The 19,535-nt window shown below is 34.9% G+C and overlaps 1 protein-coding gene across 1 annotated transcript in view; it reads right to left on the bottom strand.

Moving 5' to 3' along the window:
* POF1B (POF1B actin binding protein) overlaps positions 1-19,535 on the bottom strand; it is a gene marked incomplete at both ends in the record, with an annotated part of 61,753 nt that overhangs the window by 27,973 nt on the left and 14,245 nt on the right. The window contains 3 exons of the mRNA XM_080910120.1: positions 612-785; positions 4,781-4,882; positions 14,710-14,790. Coding sequence (XP_080766246.1) covers positions 612-785; positions 4,781-4,882; positions 14,710-14,790 — 357 coding nt within the window. The remainder of the gene's footprint in view (positions 1-611; positions 786-4,780; positions 4,883-14,709; positions 14,791-19,535) is intronic.

A 19,535-nucleotide genomic window follows, 5' to 3' on the forward strand; every position in this document is an offset into this window, starting at 1 on the left:
GTTAGCTTATACTAGATTGAAGAAAATATTTTTCCTATTACCACTTATGCAGCAGATGTTTACAAGACTCCAAAGTCTTCACAATATAAATTAGTCACTCAAGATTGTATCCAAGGAGGTTTCTCCTTAGCAACTAAGTTTTGGTTTCTATTTTGTTATAATACACAATAAAGAATAAGAACAGTCTGACTTAAATTAGTATAATATATTCTCAAAGAATATGTACAGCAACTAATTACAAGCTGGTAAAATGTTACCATTAACAATCATCTCAGATGACAGCATTTCTAATTTGTTGTTCATTTAAATATCATATCTTGTGAAAATGTGTACTGCTGAACAATCTTTGGGCTCATTTCTAAGGATCATTTATCAGTCACAATTAAATATTCATGAATTGAGCCATAACTTCATCCATTTAATTAATGAACCTGAATGAATTTTAGCTTTTGAATGGAGTCTGAATAGTTGTTTTAAAATGTTGTTAAAACACAAATATCTCTGGTATAATTCTTCAATGTTTGGATTAAAATTGAATGTGTTAGACTACTGGAGTAAGACATGTTTAAGAACTCACTTAATTTGGTACATATTGAACTGATTGTTCTTACCTGTTCATGTATTTGGCCTGGCCCACCATGAAAGAATTCATGCCCAACATTTGAATCATTTTCTGTTATACATTGGATTTGATGGCTAGAATGTGACTGTTGACAATGTGGCGAGTGGATGATCTGGGGTTGCTGGATGACATGATGATGGCATTGAATTTGAGGACAGCATTCCTAAAACATAAAAACAAGTCAAAATATAGCCACTTAAAATCAGAACTACTACAAATCAAAAAAGGATTGGAAACAAATTTGAAAAACCACAACAAATAATTAGGTGTAGAATTTGTAATTTTAACTAGTAATATTTTTAATTTATATGTTAAGAAAATTTTACTAAAATTTGTTTTTATTTAATCAGTAGCTATGACCATCAAAATACTTAGCCAAATAAGCCATAAAATGTCATGTTTTAATTAAATTGATATTTTAGTTGTACTTAAGTCTAAAATTATTACGAATACTTTAAAATTTATGACTCAATAGGTAATGTACTACCCAATTAGAATTTTAAATTAGGAAAAAAATATAATACAATGATTTTCAATATCATGAAGTATGTTTGCATCTCTGTTGGGGAGGCAATGAACTTATGCTTGTGAAACTTGAGAAAAAGCTTTAAAAAAACATTAAGAATCATTGATTGGTGCTTTTAATCCAGAAAATGTAAGTCTTTCTATCAGATACTTTTATTCTAATACTGCTTATATTAAGTTTCACTGTGGAGTAAATGAATTGTCTGCAAGAAATATATATTAGTCTTATTATAACATTGTTGTCACAATATACTTTAATGTTATTGTCATTTATCTCAGTAAATGTGCACATAAAAATGAGTACTCTCCCAAAGATGACAGAATTAACAATGATGAAACTGTGACTGGAATTCCTTATTTGTTCCTCAGAATCTAAGGGTACAGGGGTCATTTATATTGAGTGCAGAACAATATGGAAATTGCTTTTAAACTCAATCTATTTTACACAAGGAAACGAAGATTTGCATGTATTCATTGAGAGGGCTTCAGGCAGACTTGAACATTTCCACAGTATGGTGTTGTTATTCTGCTTCGAAAAGAGAAAGCTAGTAAGTCTGCTGTCAAAGGAAAAACACTCAAGTTTTAGTCATAATGTTACATTAGCTCACATATCCTCAAGTTTGAAAGTATAAATTGAGTATAAATTTTCTTTTTTGACTGTAAAAAGTTGACTCTTATTAAAAAGTAATGTAATTCAACAGTTTAGACTCTTATATACAACAATTTTCAAACTATGTCAGAAAAAAGGATACCAATTTGCAGAATAATGAATACAATATTCCCCCTCTGGTTTAACATGTAAAATTATATATATATATATATATATATATATATATATATATATATATATGTAGATATATATATATATATATATATATATGTAGATATATATATATATATATATATATATATATATATGTAGATATATATATATATACATATCTCCTTTTATATGAATAGAGTGATAAACTTCCAAGAGTGACTATCTGCAAAAGGAAACTAGAATCATGAAGGCTCACATAGAGAAGCCAATTACCATTAATATTATTTGTATTGTTTTAAATATTCTTTGTATAGTCTGAAACTCCTTACTCTATATGAATTGCACCGTATGTGCCTAAAATATTTTGAAATAAAGAGTAATATATGAGGAGGCATATATTGTGAATAGAAATTGCCTCTGTAGATATATAAAGGCCATAGAATCAGTTCTTGGCATTCCTTTCTCTAGACTGTTTAGATATGACTCATTTTTCAAGTGTGTTAGCACTGAGATCTTTGAAGTTTAGAAAACTAACCATATGCTTTAATCGACTTTGCTACAAATTAACAGATAAATATATTTTCTGTTCCATTATGTTATGAAATATCATCATGTAGTGTTTGGGTGTTGAAAAGAATTGTATTTACTATTTTTAGTTTTGAGTAAGGTAGAATTCAGAGCTTCATCCACAGAAGTCCCTACACTTGATTTCTAGCTCCAATTCTTATACTCAAGTACTGAAGTCATTGTTTTAAAGGAAAATGTTCATATTGTGATCATATTTTGAAGAATATCATAATTTACATTTAAAAGTACAGAATATCAAACAATTATGATTTTTCATGGGTTATTCCTTTAAATAGAGGAGGAAAAACAATGTAAAATACAAATTGTTTGAAAGGACAATTAACTTGTTATTAGAACTGCCTTACCAACTTTACTACAGAGGCCTCTTTATTATTGGACTAGTGCCAGTACATTGTTTTGTTTGGACCTTGGCTTCCTCTACCATGCTGCGGTATAGCCCCTATCATTGAGGAAATGGCAAAACAAAATGTATGCTTTGTTCTACAGTACAGGTAATTGTACTTTGTACAGTGTACATGGTAGTTACAAAACTCCCAAATGGTTAAAATCATTAGTGAAAAAGCATTAGCACAAATGAATACTAATATCAACAGTAAGCAAAAGCAGTGTTCTTAAAATTTTTCTTCCTTAATATTTTAAGCTACATGAGTGGTAAGATAGTCAATATTATAGTGAACACTGTATTTTAGAGACTATAAAGTGGAAAATCAATTCATTCTCATTAAAATAGAAATTTGAAAGCAGCATTAAATATTGTACCCCAAATTCTCCTATACTACTTAAAAAGGTATAAAATCTATCATTTTTAATAGCCCAGTGAAATAAATACAAATGTAAATTAACACCTTTAGAAATTATGTGGGAGATCGAAAACAACCAGTGATTATTTTTTTTCTACTTGATAGCATAATCTTCGAGAAGATTTTTGTTTATTTTACCATGTCTTTAGAAACACTATTTAGCATAACTGACAAACCAAAAGGGAGACATTTTGATGTTATCATTCTGAAGATTTATGTCATTTCATTTTTACTATGCAAGAAATAAGGAGTATTTGATATATAGCATGTTATTCCTACAATTCTACTAACAATTGCCAATAAGTTCTTATAAAAATAGAGCATGTTTTCATGCCAAGAAGTTTAAAAGAAAAATCCTATACATTTTCAGTGTGTTTTATTTACATATGAAAAATATAATTTTGTTTATCAGACTGATTTTGTAATATTTCAAACCTATTATATCCTAAATTATCACCCACACTCCAAATTTATGGTCGTGTTCTACGTTCCAGAAATATAGCATTTGCTTTTCTTTAAAATATGGTCTTTCCAAATAAAATCCACTTAGGCTAAGGTTACTAGGATGAGATCCAACTCAATATGAGCAATATCCTCATAAAAAATAGAGATTTTACACAGAGTCAGCCATGCAGAAAGGAATACAGAAGTGAAGATGCTTGTATAGAGCACCATGTGATAAGAAAAAGGTTGGAATGTTATTATGCAATCAAAAGAATGCCTGAGGGTGCCACAAGCTAAATAAACTAAGAATTAAAGGGTTTCTTTCATGACAGTTCCAGAAGGATGAGAGTCCTGCCCCACACAGTCCTTTTTGATTTCTTCTTTGTAGAATTGTGAGACAATACAATTCTTTCACCTTAAACTACCTAATTCAAATATGACTTAAAGGTTCAGCTTTCTATATCTTTCCAAAGATTTTCTTACCTGTTAATACATACTATTAATTTAAATCTGAGCATATTAAAATAATGTAGATAACATTATAGCCTCTTATTTTTGTAAACTAGTTTTAAAGCTATATATACATGACACACACACACACACACACACACACACATATATATATATATATATATTAGAAAGCATATACTATATATTAGGTTTAGTTTCTACCATTAACTTTTTTTGTGACTTCATATTCCCTTTCAGTAAAGTGAGCTTCATAATAAAACATAAAATTATTAAGGATAGAATGAATGACCATAAACAAGATGACATACTATAACTCATAGTAGTCTTGCCTGGTAGTTATAATTAATTATTATTTCAATTCTATTAAAATATTCATAATTCAAAATTTATTTATATATTTATAAAATCCCTTTTACCTTCATGGAGGCAATGGGAGGAGAAAGGAATAACATCTAAAATGTAAATACATAGAATTTTTAATAAAAAATTTGTGGAAAAACAAAATTATAAGGTCTCAAAAACACGAAAAAACAAAACAAAAAAATAAATAAAATGAATATTACTTACCTGATCTGTGTTTAGCTTCTCCACTTTTCTTATTGTTTTTTCATAAATTACATTGTTTCCTGGGAAGAACTGACCTCCTCTTAGAAAAGGAGACAATGTTTCCTAATAAGAGATTAAATAATATGTTTTGATTTAAAAAGTGCTGTTTCCATAGGCACTCCCACAAATGAATGGTATGTACTAGGCTCGGAGGTAGTAACAGATTTTAGGAAGAGAATGGAATGATTCATCAATAATTTTTTCCAGAAGAAAGAAACAATTTAAAAATAGTTCATCAATGAAAATAATTTGAATTCTTCCTATTTTTACTGGTTGTCCCCAGGAGATCTGAAGGACATAGGAAAGATAACCTTCATTTTTCTGGGTGAGAAGAATAAAGTAGATTGGGCTTGAGCTGCTTTAATGCTACTGAATCTAAGGCATGACACAAGAAAAATATGTCTTCTAAAGTAGTCTAGCACGAAGTTGACAACGTTTAAACTGTGGTCACAGGCAGGCATCTGTCTATGTAGAGATATTTAGAATAAATAAAATTTAGTCTAAACCATAGAACTTACTGAACCTTTTAGTAGGTAGAAGTGCATTTAACTATTTTTCTCTAGGTCTTGCTTTGTATGTTATTGAAGTATACAATCACTATTTGTGATGATAATCAAAGCTAAGATTCTCAGTACAACATACGTTTTGAGTACTGAGGACAGGCCAGAAGCTTTAAGAACCACCGTATCTCCATATAATCAAATAGATTGCTGTAGTATTAAGCAAGTACTTAGAAGATGTCAGTCAACAAAATAAAGGCCTGTGATGTGTCTTAGATTGAAAAAGTAATAAAAAAACAGACAAAGAGTCTAAAGTAAATGTAGTGAACATTACATTCTTTTTCCGCATTTTTTTTTCATTTTGATAAAGGGTCTCACTATAGTCCTTCCTGTCTGTCCTGGAACTCATTATATTTTGCTGGCCTCGAATTCAGGTGTCTGCCTACCTCTGCTTTCAAGTATCAGGGGATTAAAGGTGAGTGTCACCATGCCTGGTTTTTCCTTTCTTCGGATTTTCACTTGAGTCATGATGTTGTTTTGTTCATTGATTTGACACAAAATAGAAAATGTATAAATTTATTTTTAATGCATGTGTAGTAGATTAAATGCTAATATATGGCAAATATTGTTGATTGGAAAATATTGTAATTACTCTCAGTTCTTAAAGTAACTAACCTAAAAGTCTGTTACTAAGGGAAGAAATTCTGCAGCTCAAATCTACACACCCAGATTTCTCAATGAACAGTTGGTTAGTAATCACACAATTGCTCAAAATGTGAGGGAAGACAAAAATTAAAAAAAAAAATGACCAAGAACTAGGGAAGTCTTTTGAAGTTTTAAAATCAAGACAGAGGAATACCATAAAAATCAGACAGAAATTTTCAGCAAGTTAGTAAGAAATTGAACACAAACATTCTTGAAATATCAGTGGATAAGAAATACAAAACAGATTAAATTTTAGCTGCCATGAATCCACTGACTCTGACTTCAAATAATCAGTGGAAGCAGGGCAAATAGAAAAGGAAGGTTTGGTGCCTATAGCACACTTTGCCATTCTTTCTTCGTCTACAGGCAGTGGATTCATGTTAGCCATTAACCTTCTCTGCAGCTCAGTGTGCTTTTCACAAGAATAATTTATAAAGTATCCTCGATCATGTAAAATAAATTTAAGGTATTATCAATTTTTGTACATTGATTTTTAATATGTAGTATCATAATATTTTAGTATGTTAAAACTGTTTTCTGAAAAGCATTGTAATATTTCTAGGATATCAATTTAAATTATACAATATAGACTATTCTGAAGGCAAAAAAATTGGCCATAAATATTCCATAGTAGATGAACAGATTATTAAATGAAAAGGGAGAGTAGTTACTCTTATCTTGGTGATTTAGAATTTTCTAAAACATAAAAGTGAATTTATGAAAATATAAGATTTTCTTCTCTGTGAAATGCAGTTCATTTTAAATCTGTCTATGAGTGCTTTTTCAAGACTTAAATGACAATGAAAATTCATCTAAATTTAGATTATTACTTTACCAAATTTATAAGAAGGTAAAAATATTCATAGGAATAATTACTGTCGAAAAACAAATTAGCTAGATAACTATAATCAAGCATTTTAGAGTTCTTAGCATTGGAGGAGCGCAACAGTTTTACTGCTTTGGTATCTCCTTTTCTTCAGTCTCTACATTTGATTTGCTGCCAAATCCACCCTAAAAATTAGCAGGTGTTTTCAAAATGGTTGATGTTATAACTTTAATTGTTACTTTCAAAACCCCTGCCAGTGGTTCTCACATTCAACAAAGTATGTAATTCACAACATCTATTGCAATGTTCCCAGGCTACAAAGCTATAATAGAGAAACTTTTTTTAAAACCAAAATAAAAAAAAAAATTGTTGATTACATGCTTAAGTTATTTAGTTTCAAGCATCACGTTCAAGTTCTGTGATTATACCTGGATTAATCAAGTTCCATTCCTGTGGTTCTAAGGCCTTTTCTTTTTCACAATCCCTGCCTCATGCTTGCTCACCCCTCTCCTGTCCTTCCAGAGAAAATCAAGATAACATAGTGATGTGAACTAACTGCGTTTCTCCACACACAAAAAAAGTACTCTTTAATTTCTGTTCCTTCCAGCTCCTCAAAGAGGAATTCATACCTTTATGTTTTGAAAGTCTTATTTCTATGTGTACCTGAAATTTTACTCCCTCTTTTCTCTTTCAAAATTTTATCTCATTTGTTTCTTTCCTTCCCAGGTACTAATTCATTCTATCAAAAATCTTACAGGGTCGTTAAGATACAGCTTCCTCCTCTAGTGATACCGTTTTTCTTGCCTTTGACCACTTTTTTTTTTCAAAAAAAGCACCTCCCCCACTTATTTCCTCCATTTCCTTTTGAGAAGTCTACCCATTAACTTCCTGCATCTGGATTTTGCTTCCACAAGCATATTCAAACCAGAGTCCCAGATGCCAGGAAATCAAGAGGTTCCCAAAAGGGATGACATTAGCTGGAATACCCAACATAGGGGAGAGAGAATCTATAGAGGTTAGGCATGGCTCCAGGTTGAGGGATGGGGCCACCCACTCAGCTCCAAATTTTTAACCCAGTATTGTCCCTGCCTAAAAGAAATACAGGGACGAAGGAAGAGTGGAGCAGGGACTGAAAGAAAGGCCATCCAGAGACCACCCCATCAGATCCTTCTCATCTGCAGACACCAACCCCAGACACTATTTTGATGTTAAGGAGTGTTTGCTGACAGAAGCCTGATATAGCCATCTCCTGAGAGGCTCTGCCAGAACATAAAACAGATGTGGATGCTCCCAGCCAACCATCAACCATCCAGCTGAGCACTGAGACCCCAATGGAGGAGTTAGGGGAAAGACTAAAGGAGCTGAAGAGGTTTGCAACCCTATAATAAGAACAACAATATCAACCAATGAGACCCCCTAGAGCTCCCAGGAAGTAAACCACCAACCAAAGAGAACTCATGGAGAGACCCATGGCTCCAGCTGCACATGTAACAGAGGATGGCCTTATCAGGCATCAAAGAGAAGAGAAACCCTTGGTCCTGTGGAGGATGGACCATAGGAAATTGCTAGGGCAGGGAGGCAGAAGTGGGTGGATGGGTGGGGACACATCCCCATAGAAGCAGGAGAGAGGGTTGATGGGATAAGGTGTTTGCACAGGGGAAACTGGCAAGGGGGACAACATTTAAAATGTAAATAAATAAAATAAACAATTAAAAATTAAAAACCTGTTGTCTGAAATACCACTGTCACTTTCTTAACCATCAAAGCTCTCTCATACCTATTCTCCTTGACTTTGTGTTAATTTCATATGGTTAGTCGTATTTCCCTCTATTTGCTTCATTTATTCTGTTTTTTAATTAAAATATTCTTTTTAGTTTTTTTTCAATTTAATTTTTATTGGATATTCTTTGTGTTTACATTTCAAATGTTAACCCCTTTTCCCCACTCCTATCCCTCTCCCCATCTCCTTGCTTCCATGAAGGTTCTTCCTCTTCCAAATACCAACACCCACCTCAGCACCTTAACATTCTCCTACACTGGGAAAACAAGCCTACACTGAACCAAAGGCCTCTTCACCCATTGATGCCAGACAATGCTATCCTGTGCTACATATGCAACCAGAGCCATAGGTCTCTTCATGGGTACTCAATGGTTGGTGTTTTAGTCCCTGGGAGTTCTGGAGTGTTTGGTTGTTTGACAATGTTGTTCTTTCCATGGGGTTGCAAAACCTTTCAGCTCTTTCAGTCCTTTCATTGGGGTCCCCCTGCTCAGTCTGATGATTAGCTGCAAGTATCCAGAACTGTATCTGTATTACTCTGGCAGAGCCTCTGTGGAGGCGTCCATATCAGGTTCCTGTCAGTAAGCACTTCTTGACATCAGCAATAGTGCTTGGGTTTGGTGGCTGCATGTGGGGTGGATCCCCAGCTGAGGCAGTCTCTGAATGATCTTCTCTTCAATCCCTGCTCCACTATTAGATCTTGTATTTCCTCCCATAAGTGTTTCATTCTTCCTTATAAGAAGGACTGATACATCCACATTTTGGCCTTTCTTGTCTTTGAGCTTCATGAGATCTGTGAATTGTTTCTTGGGTATTCAGAGCTTTCTGGGGCTAGTATCTGCTTATCAGTAAGTGCATACCATATGTGTTCTATTGTGACTGGGTTACCTCACTCAGGAAGATACCATGTTCATAGCAGCCTTATTTATAATAGCCAGAAGCTGGAAATAACCCAGATATCCTTCAGTAGATGAATGGATACAAAAATTGTGTATATTGACACAATAGAGTACTTATTACTCAGTTATTGAAACGATTTTATGAAATTTCTAGGCAAATGGATGGAACTAGAAGCTATTCTGATTTTCAAACTTTCTCTGAGAAGACATTTTTTTGTCCAGTGGGTTTGTCCTTCTGTTCACTTGAAATAGACATTTTTGAAGGTTTTGACCTTAACCCTCTCCATTATGTCACAGAGATCCCACCCTTGCCTTTATCCTTGGTGGTACAATTTAGATACCAACCCTCTTACTTCCATCTCAAATGTGACCTTTAGCAGTGTCATTTTAAAAATATTCACTAATATTCTATTATGTACCTCAGATTCTACTAGCTCAAGCCAACCTCACAGTATTTTTCTCTAATACACCAACTACTTCACATTTTTCTTAATCTTCTCTTTCAGGCCACCATAACCACACCTATCAAGCCTTTAGGCCCACATTAACTTTTTTTCTGCCAACCAGCCTACTTAACCAGTGTGTATTAAAATCTTATAAAAACTATACCCAGATTAGCTGTCAGAAAAGAAAAGAATTTGTGAAGGTATGAACAAAGCAGACTTACTTAAATTTTAATTTCCTTATGAATATAATGATTTTAATATCATGTTAATTGTACTTGTACATTATATGTCAAAACAAACCTTTCCTTGATATTCCCCACAAAGCAAATATGTTCTCTAGTCAAACTATGTGATGGTTTTAATGTGAATGCCCCTTTATGTTCATATAATTTAATACTTGTTCCCTATTTGTTGGCACTATTTGAGAAGGATTAAGAGATGTGATCTTATTAGAGGAAATATGACACTGGGAATGGGCTTGAGCTTTCAAAACTCTACACCATTTCCTGTTAGTGCCCCCCTCCTTGTCTCTCTCCCTGTCTCTGTCCCTCTCCCCTCCTCTCCCTCCCTCTCCCTCCCCCTCTTCCTCTCCCTCCCCCCACCATCTCTGCCTAATCCTTGTAAATAAGTTACAAGTTCTCAGCTATTGTTCCACTGCCTTGACTGCTTATCTGTTGCCAAGCTTCCTGCTTCAGTGGTTATGGACTCATCCTCTGGAACTATAAGCCACCAAACTAATCTCCTTCTTTTATTATTGCCTTGGTAATATTCAACTGGTTTCAGAGGTAAACAGTATTAGGAACTATGCTAACAGTTATTCTTAGTGTATTTTAACAATGAATGTGACTACTTTTTGCCTTTGTATTAAGACTTTGCTGAGGCTAACCTGAAGGGTTTCAGACTAGTTTTGTTGAAAGAGGAGATTTTGATACAGCCTAGTATTGACTATGGCATATAAATGATCTCTCTCATGCAGATGTGAAGTGAGAAAGGGAAACAAGAGAAAGGAGGCACTAAGAAATGTAGTGTTGAAATCTTAGTTTGTGACAAGAGATATAGGGAAATGCAATAAAAGTAGTGATACCCTCAGGGTGACATCCCACCCAGTTATAAGCTCTCTGCTACTGCTCTAACACCATGCTTACCTGCTGATTGCCATATTTCCTACCATGATGGTCATGGACTCACCTTTTGAAACTATATGAAAGCCACCAATTAAATGTTTTCTTTTATAAGTTGCCTAGGTCAAGGTATTTTGTCACCACAACAGAAAACTAAGACAATTTTCATTTCTCTACTAGTATCTATCACTCATCCAACCGTGCATTTTATACAGCTAATTGTGGTCATACCTTACTTCACACTCTACCAACAAAAATGTAAGCACCTTTGGTTTATGAGAAATACCTTTTTTCCTTATTTCCATTTTAAGGCTATAAAGCAGTGGTTTGACACAACCTGTGGGTTGTGACCCATGCTGGGGTTGTTCTTGTGTGCTGTGTATTCAGGTGTTTAGTTCTGTACCCAAACATCAGGTTACAGTCCATATATTGACAGTTTTGACTATATTGACTAATGCATTATAAAAAAATGTTCCACAATAATCTCTGGTTGGAAAATAAAGAGCTAGAGCCTGTGACTGGGCAGGGGAGAGAGAGACATATAACTTTAGATCCAGTAGGGGAGTCTCAGGTAGGGACCAGGAAAAAGAAAGAACAAAGGAGGAGAAGTTTAGCATGAGAGAAGCTTACTCTGAGGACACACTTGGAACAGAGGAAAACGCAATTGGCAAGTTTCACGGGGTGTATGTCTGGGATATAGGTTAGAATAGCTCAAAATCTGCCCAGTTTAGGCTTGCAGTGTGTTAATAAAAACACCAGGTTTCTGCTTTTTTATATTTGGAAGATATATGACCAAAAAGGGGTGTAGCAAAGCCCCCATAAAATTACTACTGTAGACCCATACAGGGTGTCACCTACAAACATCAGAAAACACATATTTCCAATGGCCTTGGTAACTGAGACACTGATCCTCCACCCATCTCCTGGTGGGACCGCCCACATGCAGATATACACACATTCCAGTACCCAGAACTACAATAAAGGTCACAGCAGTAGGAAGTTTGAGAACTGCTATTATAAAGTATTTTCCCAACATCAGGAGCATTGCAATGAGAAACTTAATGAAACTGATATAATCAGCTGGATTATATCCACTAATGAAATGGGTGTATTTTCTTCATTTTGGATCAAAAGGAAAATCAGCATTCATAAACCCATGACTATAAATACAAACCAAGAATAAAGAAAATCAGAAGCAACCTCAAATAAAAAGACTGAATAGTGATAGAAGGAATCATAATTAAGAAGTGGCTCAAATCAGGTTAATTCCAAGAAGAAGTAAAGCTTAGAAAAGCCAGGAAGTGAAAGAAGGCATGGTTACAATTTAAGAGGCTCAACTTATTGTAAGTAAACATTGCAATTAAACTGAGTCTTCTCCCTTAAAGATTCAAAAGTACAAAATACAAAAGTAATCCACTTAAATATATATATATATATTTAAAGCTATTTTAAAAAACCAGTTAGGTTATTTTTGTTTAGAAAGCATGTGCTTGAAACTTGTTTTATTGTTCAATAAAGGACAGAGTTCTAATCCTTAAATGACTATTTTCTTCACTCTTCTGTTAGATCTTCCTGAGAAAATGCTAATAGTTCAAAATAGCCTGAGATAATAGGTTCTTAGAGGAGCTTTCCTAGTATTAATACTATGTCCTTACTTATACACATACTTCTAATTTTGCTGCCTTTGTAAACAGCTCAGTGCATAAGTAAATATGTAGCTACATAATTTAATCTGGTAATCATTTAAGGTCCATTGTGCATTGTCCTTAATTTGCTATTTCTTATTCTGTATTATTCAACTTCATTTGCAACATTGTCACTTTGTAGCTCTGTGTTCCTGCAGCACTTACAAATTTAAAGTTTTCTGAAGAATAAGAAAATATATTTTAAAGAATGTGAGTTCCAGGCTGGGGAGATGGCACAGTTGATAAAACCACTTGTGTAAACATAAAAACCAGAGTGCAGATGCTCAGCATTCACTAAAAATCTGGTCCTGTTATCTTATCCATAATCTTAACCCTGAGGAAGTAAAGACAAATAGATCCTCAGAGCTCACTGAGCAGGCAGGCTCCATAGCTCACTGACCAGGCAGGGTAGTCTTAAACTCGAGCTTTCGGTTCAGTAAGAGACTTTGTCTCAAAAAGACAAGCAAAGAGTGGTTAAAGAACACACCAGATGTTAACTTCTCACCTCCCCATGTAAATGTATACAAGGATACACATAAATGCACATATATAAGTATACATAACTATGTAAATATAAGGACAACTAAGTGGGTAAAAAAATGCAGAAGATAAGATGTATGTAAATACAGAACGTACAAGAAATGCTGCCTTTGTAAGAAGCCAGTGTTATAGGCTGGATTCAGATAGAATGCATTCAATTCTCATCACATATTATATTGAGAGGGGGAGTAGTAGAGGACAAAGGTAGGGAAATATCCCTACTAAGGTTCTCCTCATTGCTCCTTGTCCAGCCACCTTGCCCCTGTTTTCAGACTTGCTGCTTAAATATTTGATTATGCAAAAGAAGAAGCAGGCAACTGCTTTAGCTATAATCACATCCTCTTTCAATGTTTACACAAATTTATGAAAACTCAAGCAAATATCCAAAGCAATCATCCCCTTACCCAGATCCTCTGTGCACACAGATTCACACAGACATGCATACACAACTAGCAGCATACTTAGCTAAGGAGACCTGAGAACATTATTTTAATAAGTAAATTAAAAAATAAGAGGTAGAACAGGTATTAGCGGAAGTATATTCTCCATACCGCCTAGATTAGTGACCAAGGAGAAAGGCTCTGGATTAACTGTTTTCTTTCTTCAGCTGGAGTACATAATCTTTCAGGAGAAAGATTGTTTCTTGTTATAATGGAGAAATAAAGGGTAAAGGGAAAATGTCATATCTCTATTTATATCACAGTGTTTCTTTTGTGAGATTGATTTCTTAAAACAAGCAAACAACAAAACAGACCCTTTCTGTTCATTCTGGTGCCACTATAGATCGATGTGTGTGCATCTATGTGTGTACATTCAGGAAGGTTTATTATTATAAGAAACATTTTCTTAATATTCTTCTCAAGTTGGATAGAGAGGAATATATGCTTTGTAAAAATGATTATTTATCTTAGTAAAAACTAGAATGATGTAAATTTTAAAAGGCTTAATTCTAAGTACATTAATTCATGCCTCACAGGCTACAAGCACATAAAACAATTTTAAACTTTTAATTTTTAATTTCCTTCTTCCTAGTCCACATCTGAAAGGCAAGTCCAAATAATCTAAATCTTCCAACTCCCAATGGTAGAATTTATGAGAAGCATGTGAAGACCTTTGTCCCTTTTAGCTCTGCTTCAAAGTGCACAAAAGTTCCTTACAGTGCATAGGGTGGGGCTATAGAAATGAAAGTTTTATAACTGCCAAGCTGCTTGGAACTTTTGGTCTCTTTGTCAGACTATATGGGTATATAGTTACTTGAAATTATAAATAGAGTTCTATATTGATGGTTAGAGGTGCACTTTCTAACTGGAAGATAGGTCAGTGATCTGCATTGAAGGATCTGATAACTAACTTACTTATCTACTGGAAAAGGAGATCACATGATACCTTACCTGCTCAGGGTTTTGTACTATGTATCTCCTAATGGTGGTTTGTGGATATGTAGTAACTTTCACTGTTGGAGAGTGGAGTTCCTGTGAAGAAAAATTAAATCCATATAACTACATAAAATTATCATTACTTGGTAGCTTGGAGCTATCAAAAATAAAAATAAGGAACATTTTTCATAGTGAATATTATATAGTCATTTTGTGAACAATAATATATGATTTTATAATTTATTTAATGTTAGTGTTGAAAGTCTGTTTGCAAAGCAGAATTTGCTTAGCTCTGTTATAAGTTGAATTATACTAATTTCTTATACTTTCCCACATTTTCTCATGGTTTCATTATATATTTATTTCTACTAAAGCTTAGTAAGTAAAAACTATAAGAACTAGAGCTGTCTTCAAGTTCTATCCTATCTCTTGAGATTGATTAGTTCTCTAGACCCAATGACGTCGTAAATATTTTACAAAAATTATGCAAGTATTTTTCTTTCATAAATTATCAAAAGTTAATATTTCCAAGATTCCAGTTCCTAACTCAGTTTTATATTTTCATACTAGGAATATATTGGCGTAGAGAAAAATTGCCTAAGTAGCACTAAGAAGATGAAATGAAACACAGCCGTTTCCCATTATTGTAGTTCCTTCCTCACTCTGAAACTCTGCTGCTCTTTGTATGTCTGAGTTTCCTGCAGTTTTCTGAGCCACCTAAGACACAAGCAGAAATGCTATTGTTCATGAAAATTGAATAGAATAATAGCATTGTGTTATTTCTGTTATCTTTCAAAACCTTCTACACAGAAGACCCTCATAATTGCCCTAAAATGGCCACGATTGCCTCCTTCCCTCCTACCCACTCTGGGGTAAAAAAAAAAAAAATTGGAAAATTAAAAATCTAACAAGGTGCCTTGAATCAACATAACATTTGGTTTGACATAGGTTTATCCATGGACATGCTTATTTTTAAGAAATTTGTTGTATAGTTCCCTTTCCTTTATTTTAATAAACCCCTTTATTTCCAGACTTTCTCAGAGTTATTAGTGATGCAATGACATGTTTAGATAAAAAGTTAATCTTAAATAAATTGCCTATTAAACAAGTTGTATATAAAAACTACTCGATGTTTATGACTTCAGTTGCTTTTCTCTTGGAGACATGAGATCTGGGTGTGAATCAATGCCTATGGCTTCAGGATCTTCCAGAGGATTTTGTTGTTGTTTGTTTTGTTTTGTTTTATTGTTGTTCCCATGCACTGCCCATCTGGCTACTATGAGTATTTCCAAGCATATGGACAGTCTTCATACATCCCAAGGATAGCACCATATGGCAAACCCTATGGCCTAGTGCATACCCCTAATGTAATCAATAAAACATAACGTATGCAGTATATGCAAATATAGACCAAAAAAAGCAAGTGGGGATAAACATCAGAATAGCTCAGTATTCTTATGTCCAAAAGTCAGACCCTTTTTTACTTGCTGGCTTCTTGAACCTGTTTCATGTAGTCATCATCTAAAGAAGTCTCTTTATGTTTTTGTCTAATGTTAGAAGCCAAACCTGCTTGTATATACATGCTTCAGTTTGCTTACAGATAATTTGCACCAGAATTTTTACTGTGTAAGAAAGTTCAGTGGAGAACTCTGTGCTGAGGAGGTTCGGAATTCTCATATAGGTTGTGAGTTTCAAGCTGTCACCACAGAAACAGCATTAGGCAGCCACTCTGACAGTCTCTATGAACAACGTGAAGCAGATGCAGTCTTAGCCCATTGACATAAAGATCTTCATTGTGTTTACTGTTCATCATAGCATCTTTCAGAGGAAGTCTTCAAGCTTGATACCAATACAGCCACGCTGCCGGCCACTTGCTTGGAGAGGAGCAGGGTCAACTGGGAGCTCCCTGATTACCTTACATGCTTACTTCTTTAAGAACTTAATTTTTCAAGTCATCCATCACTCCCAGCTGTGTCCTTTTGCAAAATAGTACTGGAGTCCAAATCTAACACTTTGGGGATCCATTTCCTTTCAAAATGCCTTCAATTCATGGACAGGTTGGATCATCATCAACATTCTAGATTTCGTTGCAATGTCTTCATTGCACACCGGACCTAGGATGTTTTTGGTTGCAGTTACTGTAGGAGATACTACAAACAGACCAGAAACTGCATTCATTCTTGTTGCCTATAGGATAATATTCTGGCTGCTCTTTGCTTTAAAAAAAATCTGTTTGCCTGATTGTACATGGTGCAATCTTGGAGAGTTGTTGGTGATTTAAATGAGATATTTCCCCTATGGATTCAGGTATCAGAATATTTTGTGCCTAGTTGATAGTACAGTTTGGATAAGTTATAAAATCTTTAGGTAGGAGAATCATGCTGTGGGCAGTACTTCAGTGGGGACTGGCTTTGAAGGTTTATAGGCTCATTGTACTTCCAGGACATTCTGTTTTACATGCTTGGGGTTAAGATGTGATTTCTCAGCTTTCTGCTTCAGCTACTTGCTGTCATGGCTCTCTTACCATTATGAACTAATAATCCTCTAGAATTTTAAGCCAAATGAACTCTTTCTTCCTGTGTTTCCCAGTTTTCTCAACTTGACACAAGTTCGAATCATTAGAGAGAAGAGAGCTTCAACTGAGAAAAATGCCTCCTTAAGATCAGGCTGCAGGTAAGCTATTAGGACATTTTCTTAATTAGTGATTGATGTGCAAGGACCCAGTATACTATAGGAGAGACAACCACCTCTGGGTTGGTGGTCCTGGGTTCTATAAGAAAGCAAGATGAGCAATGCATGGAAAGAAAGCCAGTAAGTAACACTTCTCCATGGCCTCTGTGTCAGCTTCTATCTCTAGGTTCCTGTCCTGCTTGAGTTCTTATACAGACTTACTTTAATGATGAACAGTGATGTGAAAGTGCAAACCAAATAAATGTATTACTTTTGGTCATGGTATTTTATCACAGCTATTGTAACAAAAACAGAAGTTGGTATCAGGATAGTGGAGTATTACTGCAAAAGAACTGACTGTGTTTTTTTAGAAGGATTGTGGAAGGACTTTGGAAATTTAAAGCTAGAGAAGCCATTGGATGTTGAGAGTCTAGTGAGCTCTTCCTCCAGAGCTTGATATTGGTGAAGGTACAGCCTTAGTAGCAGTTGAAGCCACAGAGTTTCAGGGGTCATGAAGAGAAGTTGAGGCTTGGCACCATTGGTGAAAATACTGTCTAAGTTGCAGCAAGAGAGCCCAGCATTTTAGCGTTTCCAGTGCTTTGGGTTAACCAGCAAGAACAGTGGCAGCAGTGCAGATGAGCCAGATGGAACCTGGAAGATACACTGTGTTTGGGGCAGACAGTGGAGCCAGAGAAGTAACCTAAGCTCTTTTGGAGGAGCCTGGAGGATCATGTATGGATCCCAGACATCTAAGACCAAGTTATTTATATTTGGAGGCTGCTTTTACATTTCTCAGATAGTGATTATGCCTTGGCTATACCCTTTTGAAGTAAGGAAGTATTTAACATAAGAGCCTGCAATTGAGAGACATTTGATATTAAAAGACTTTTGATTTTTAAGAGAGATTGAGTATTTTAAAGAAATAGAATATTTGAGGGTTTGAATTGTAAAGACTGTAAGACTTTTTAACTTTGTAAAATGTTTTGTACTGCAATATCAATATCAATGTGTGATCTTGTGGATGGACAAGACAAGGAAGGTTGCGGCTTAACAGTGAGTTATTTGTGTGTCAAGTAGACAAGAGGTCCATTGTGCTGGCTAGTTTTATGTCAACTTGGTACAAGTTAGAGTCATTAGAGAGAAAGAAGATTCAATTGAGAAAATGTAGCCATAACACCAGGCTATAAATGAGCCTGTAGGATATGTTCTTAATTAGTGACTGATGTGGGGTCATCCGTGGGCTGGTGGTCCTGGGTTATAAAAGAAAGCAGGCTCAGCAGGCCAGTGCAGCAAGTGAGTAAACAGCACAGTTTGGTTTCTGTATCAGCTTCTGCTTCCAGCTTCCTGCTCTGTTTAGATTCCCACCCGACTTCCTTTGATGATGAACAGTGATGGGAAAGTAGAAGCCAAATAAACTCTTTGCTCCCCAAATTACTTTTGGTCATGGTGTTTTATCACAGCAATAGTAATATTGAGGCACTTTTCTATAATTTTTGGTTATAGTGCTTTTTCATAGCAACAGCAAATGACACTAGTATGTAGTAATGTTAATGGTAAAATATATAATAATGGTAAACAATTACCATTCCTCCTTATAGTCCCAGCCCCCACTGTTTTCTCTCACCAAGGAAAAGGGCTTCTGCTAGCAGACTTGTAAGTTGTAGGAAGCACGTAGGTACTTGTGCTGAGAGATAAGCACCAGAGGAACCAGGAATGTCAAACAGTTAAACACGCAGAGTTGTCTTTTCAAAAGGAGAGATGTATAACCTTTTTTTAAGCCAGAAGGCTGGGAACGGATGTGGTTAATAGCCTGGCGACATCTGCTTTATCTGTATGGCCAGGCAACACTGGCTCCCACAGACTTATGTTTATCTCAGTCAATCTGTGGTGCTATCTTCCCAGAGACCCTTATCATGAGCATTGTTTACCTTGAGCCTTCTTCCTTAGTTAATTTATAGAACCCATCTTTATGGAAGATGTCAGTTGTAATTTACAAGAGTTTCAATGTAATCATGTTTTAAGCTTTGCTGTGCACGTAGGCTTGGGTTTAATTATCAACAGAAAATATTTTCCGAACTGTGCTGTGCTTAAATATGCCTAAAATAAACTGTCCACTGTCAGATTCTAAAAGTCTGAAGCTTAACCAGTTACTGAGCCATGTTTAACCACAT

Source organism: Micromys minutus (genome assembly GCF_963924665.1).
Source record: "Micromys minutus genome assembly, chromosome: X".
Lineage (NCBI taxonomy): Eukaryota > Metazoa > Chordata > Mammalia > Rodentia > Muridae > Micromys > Micromys minutus.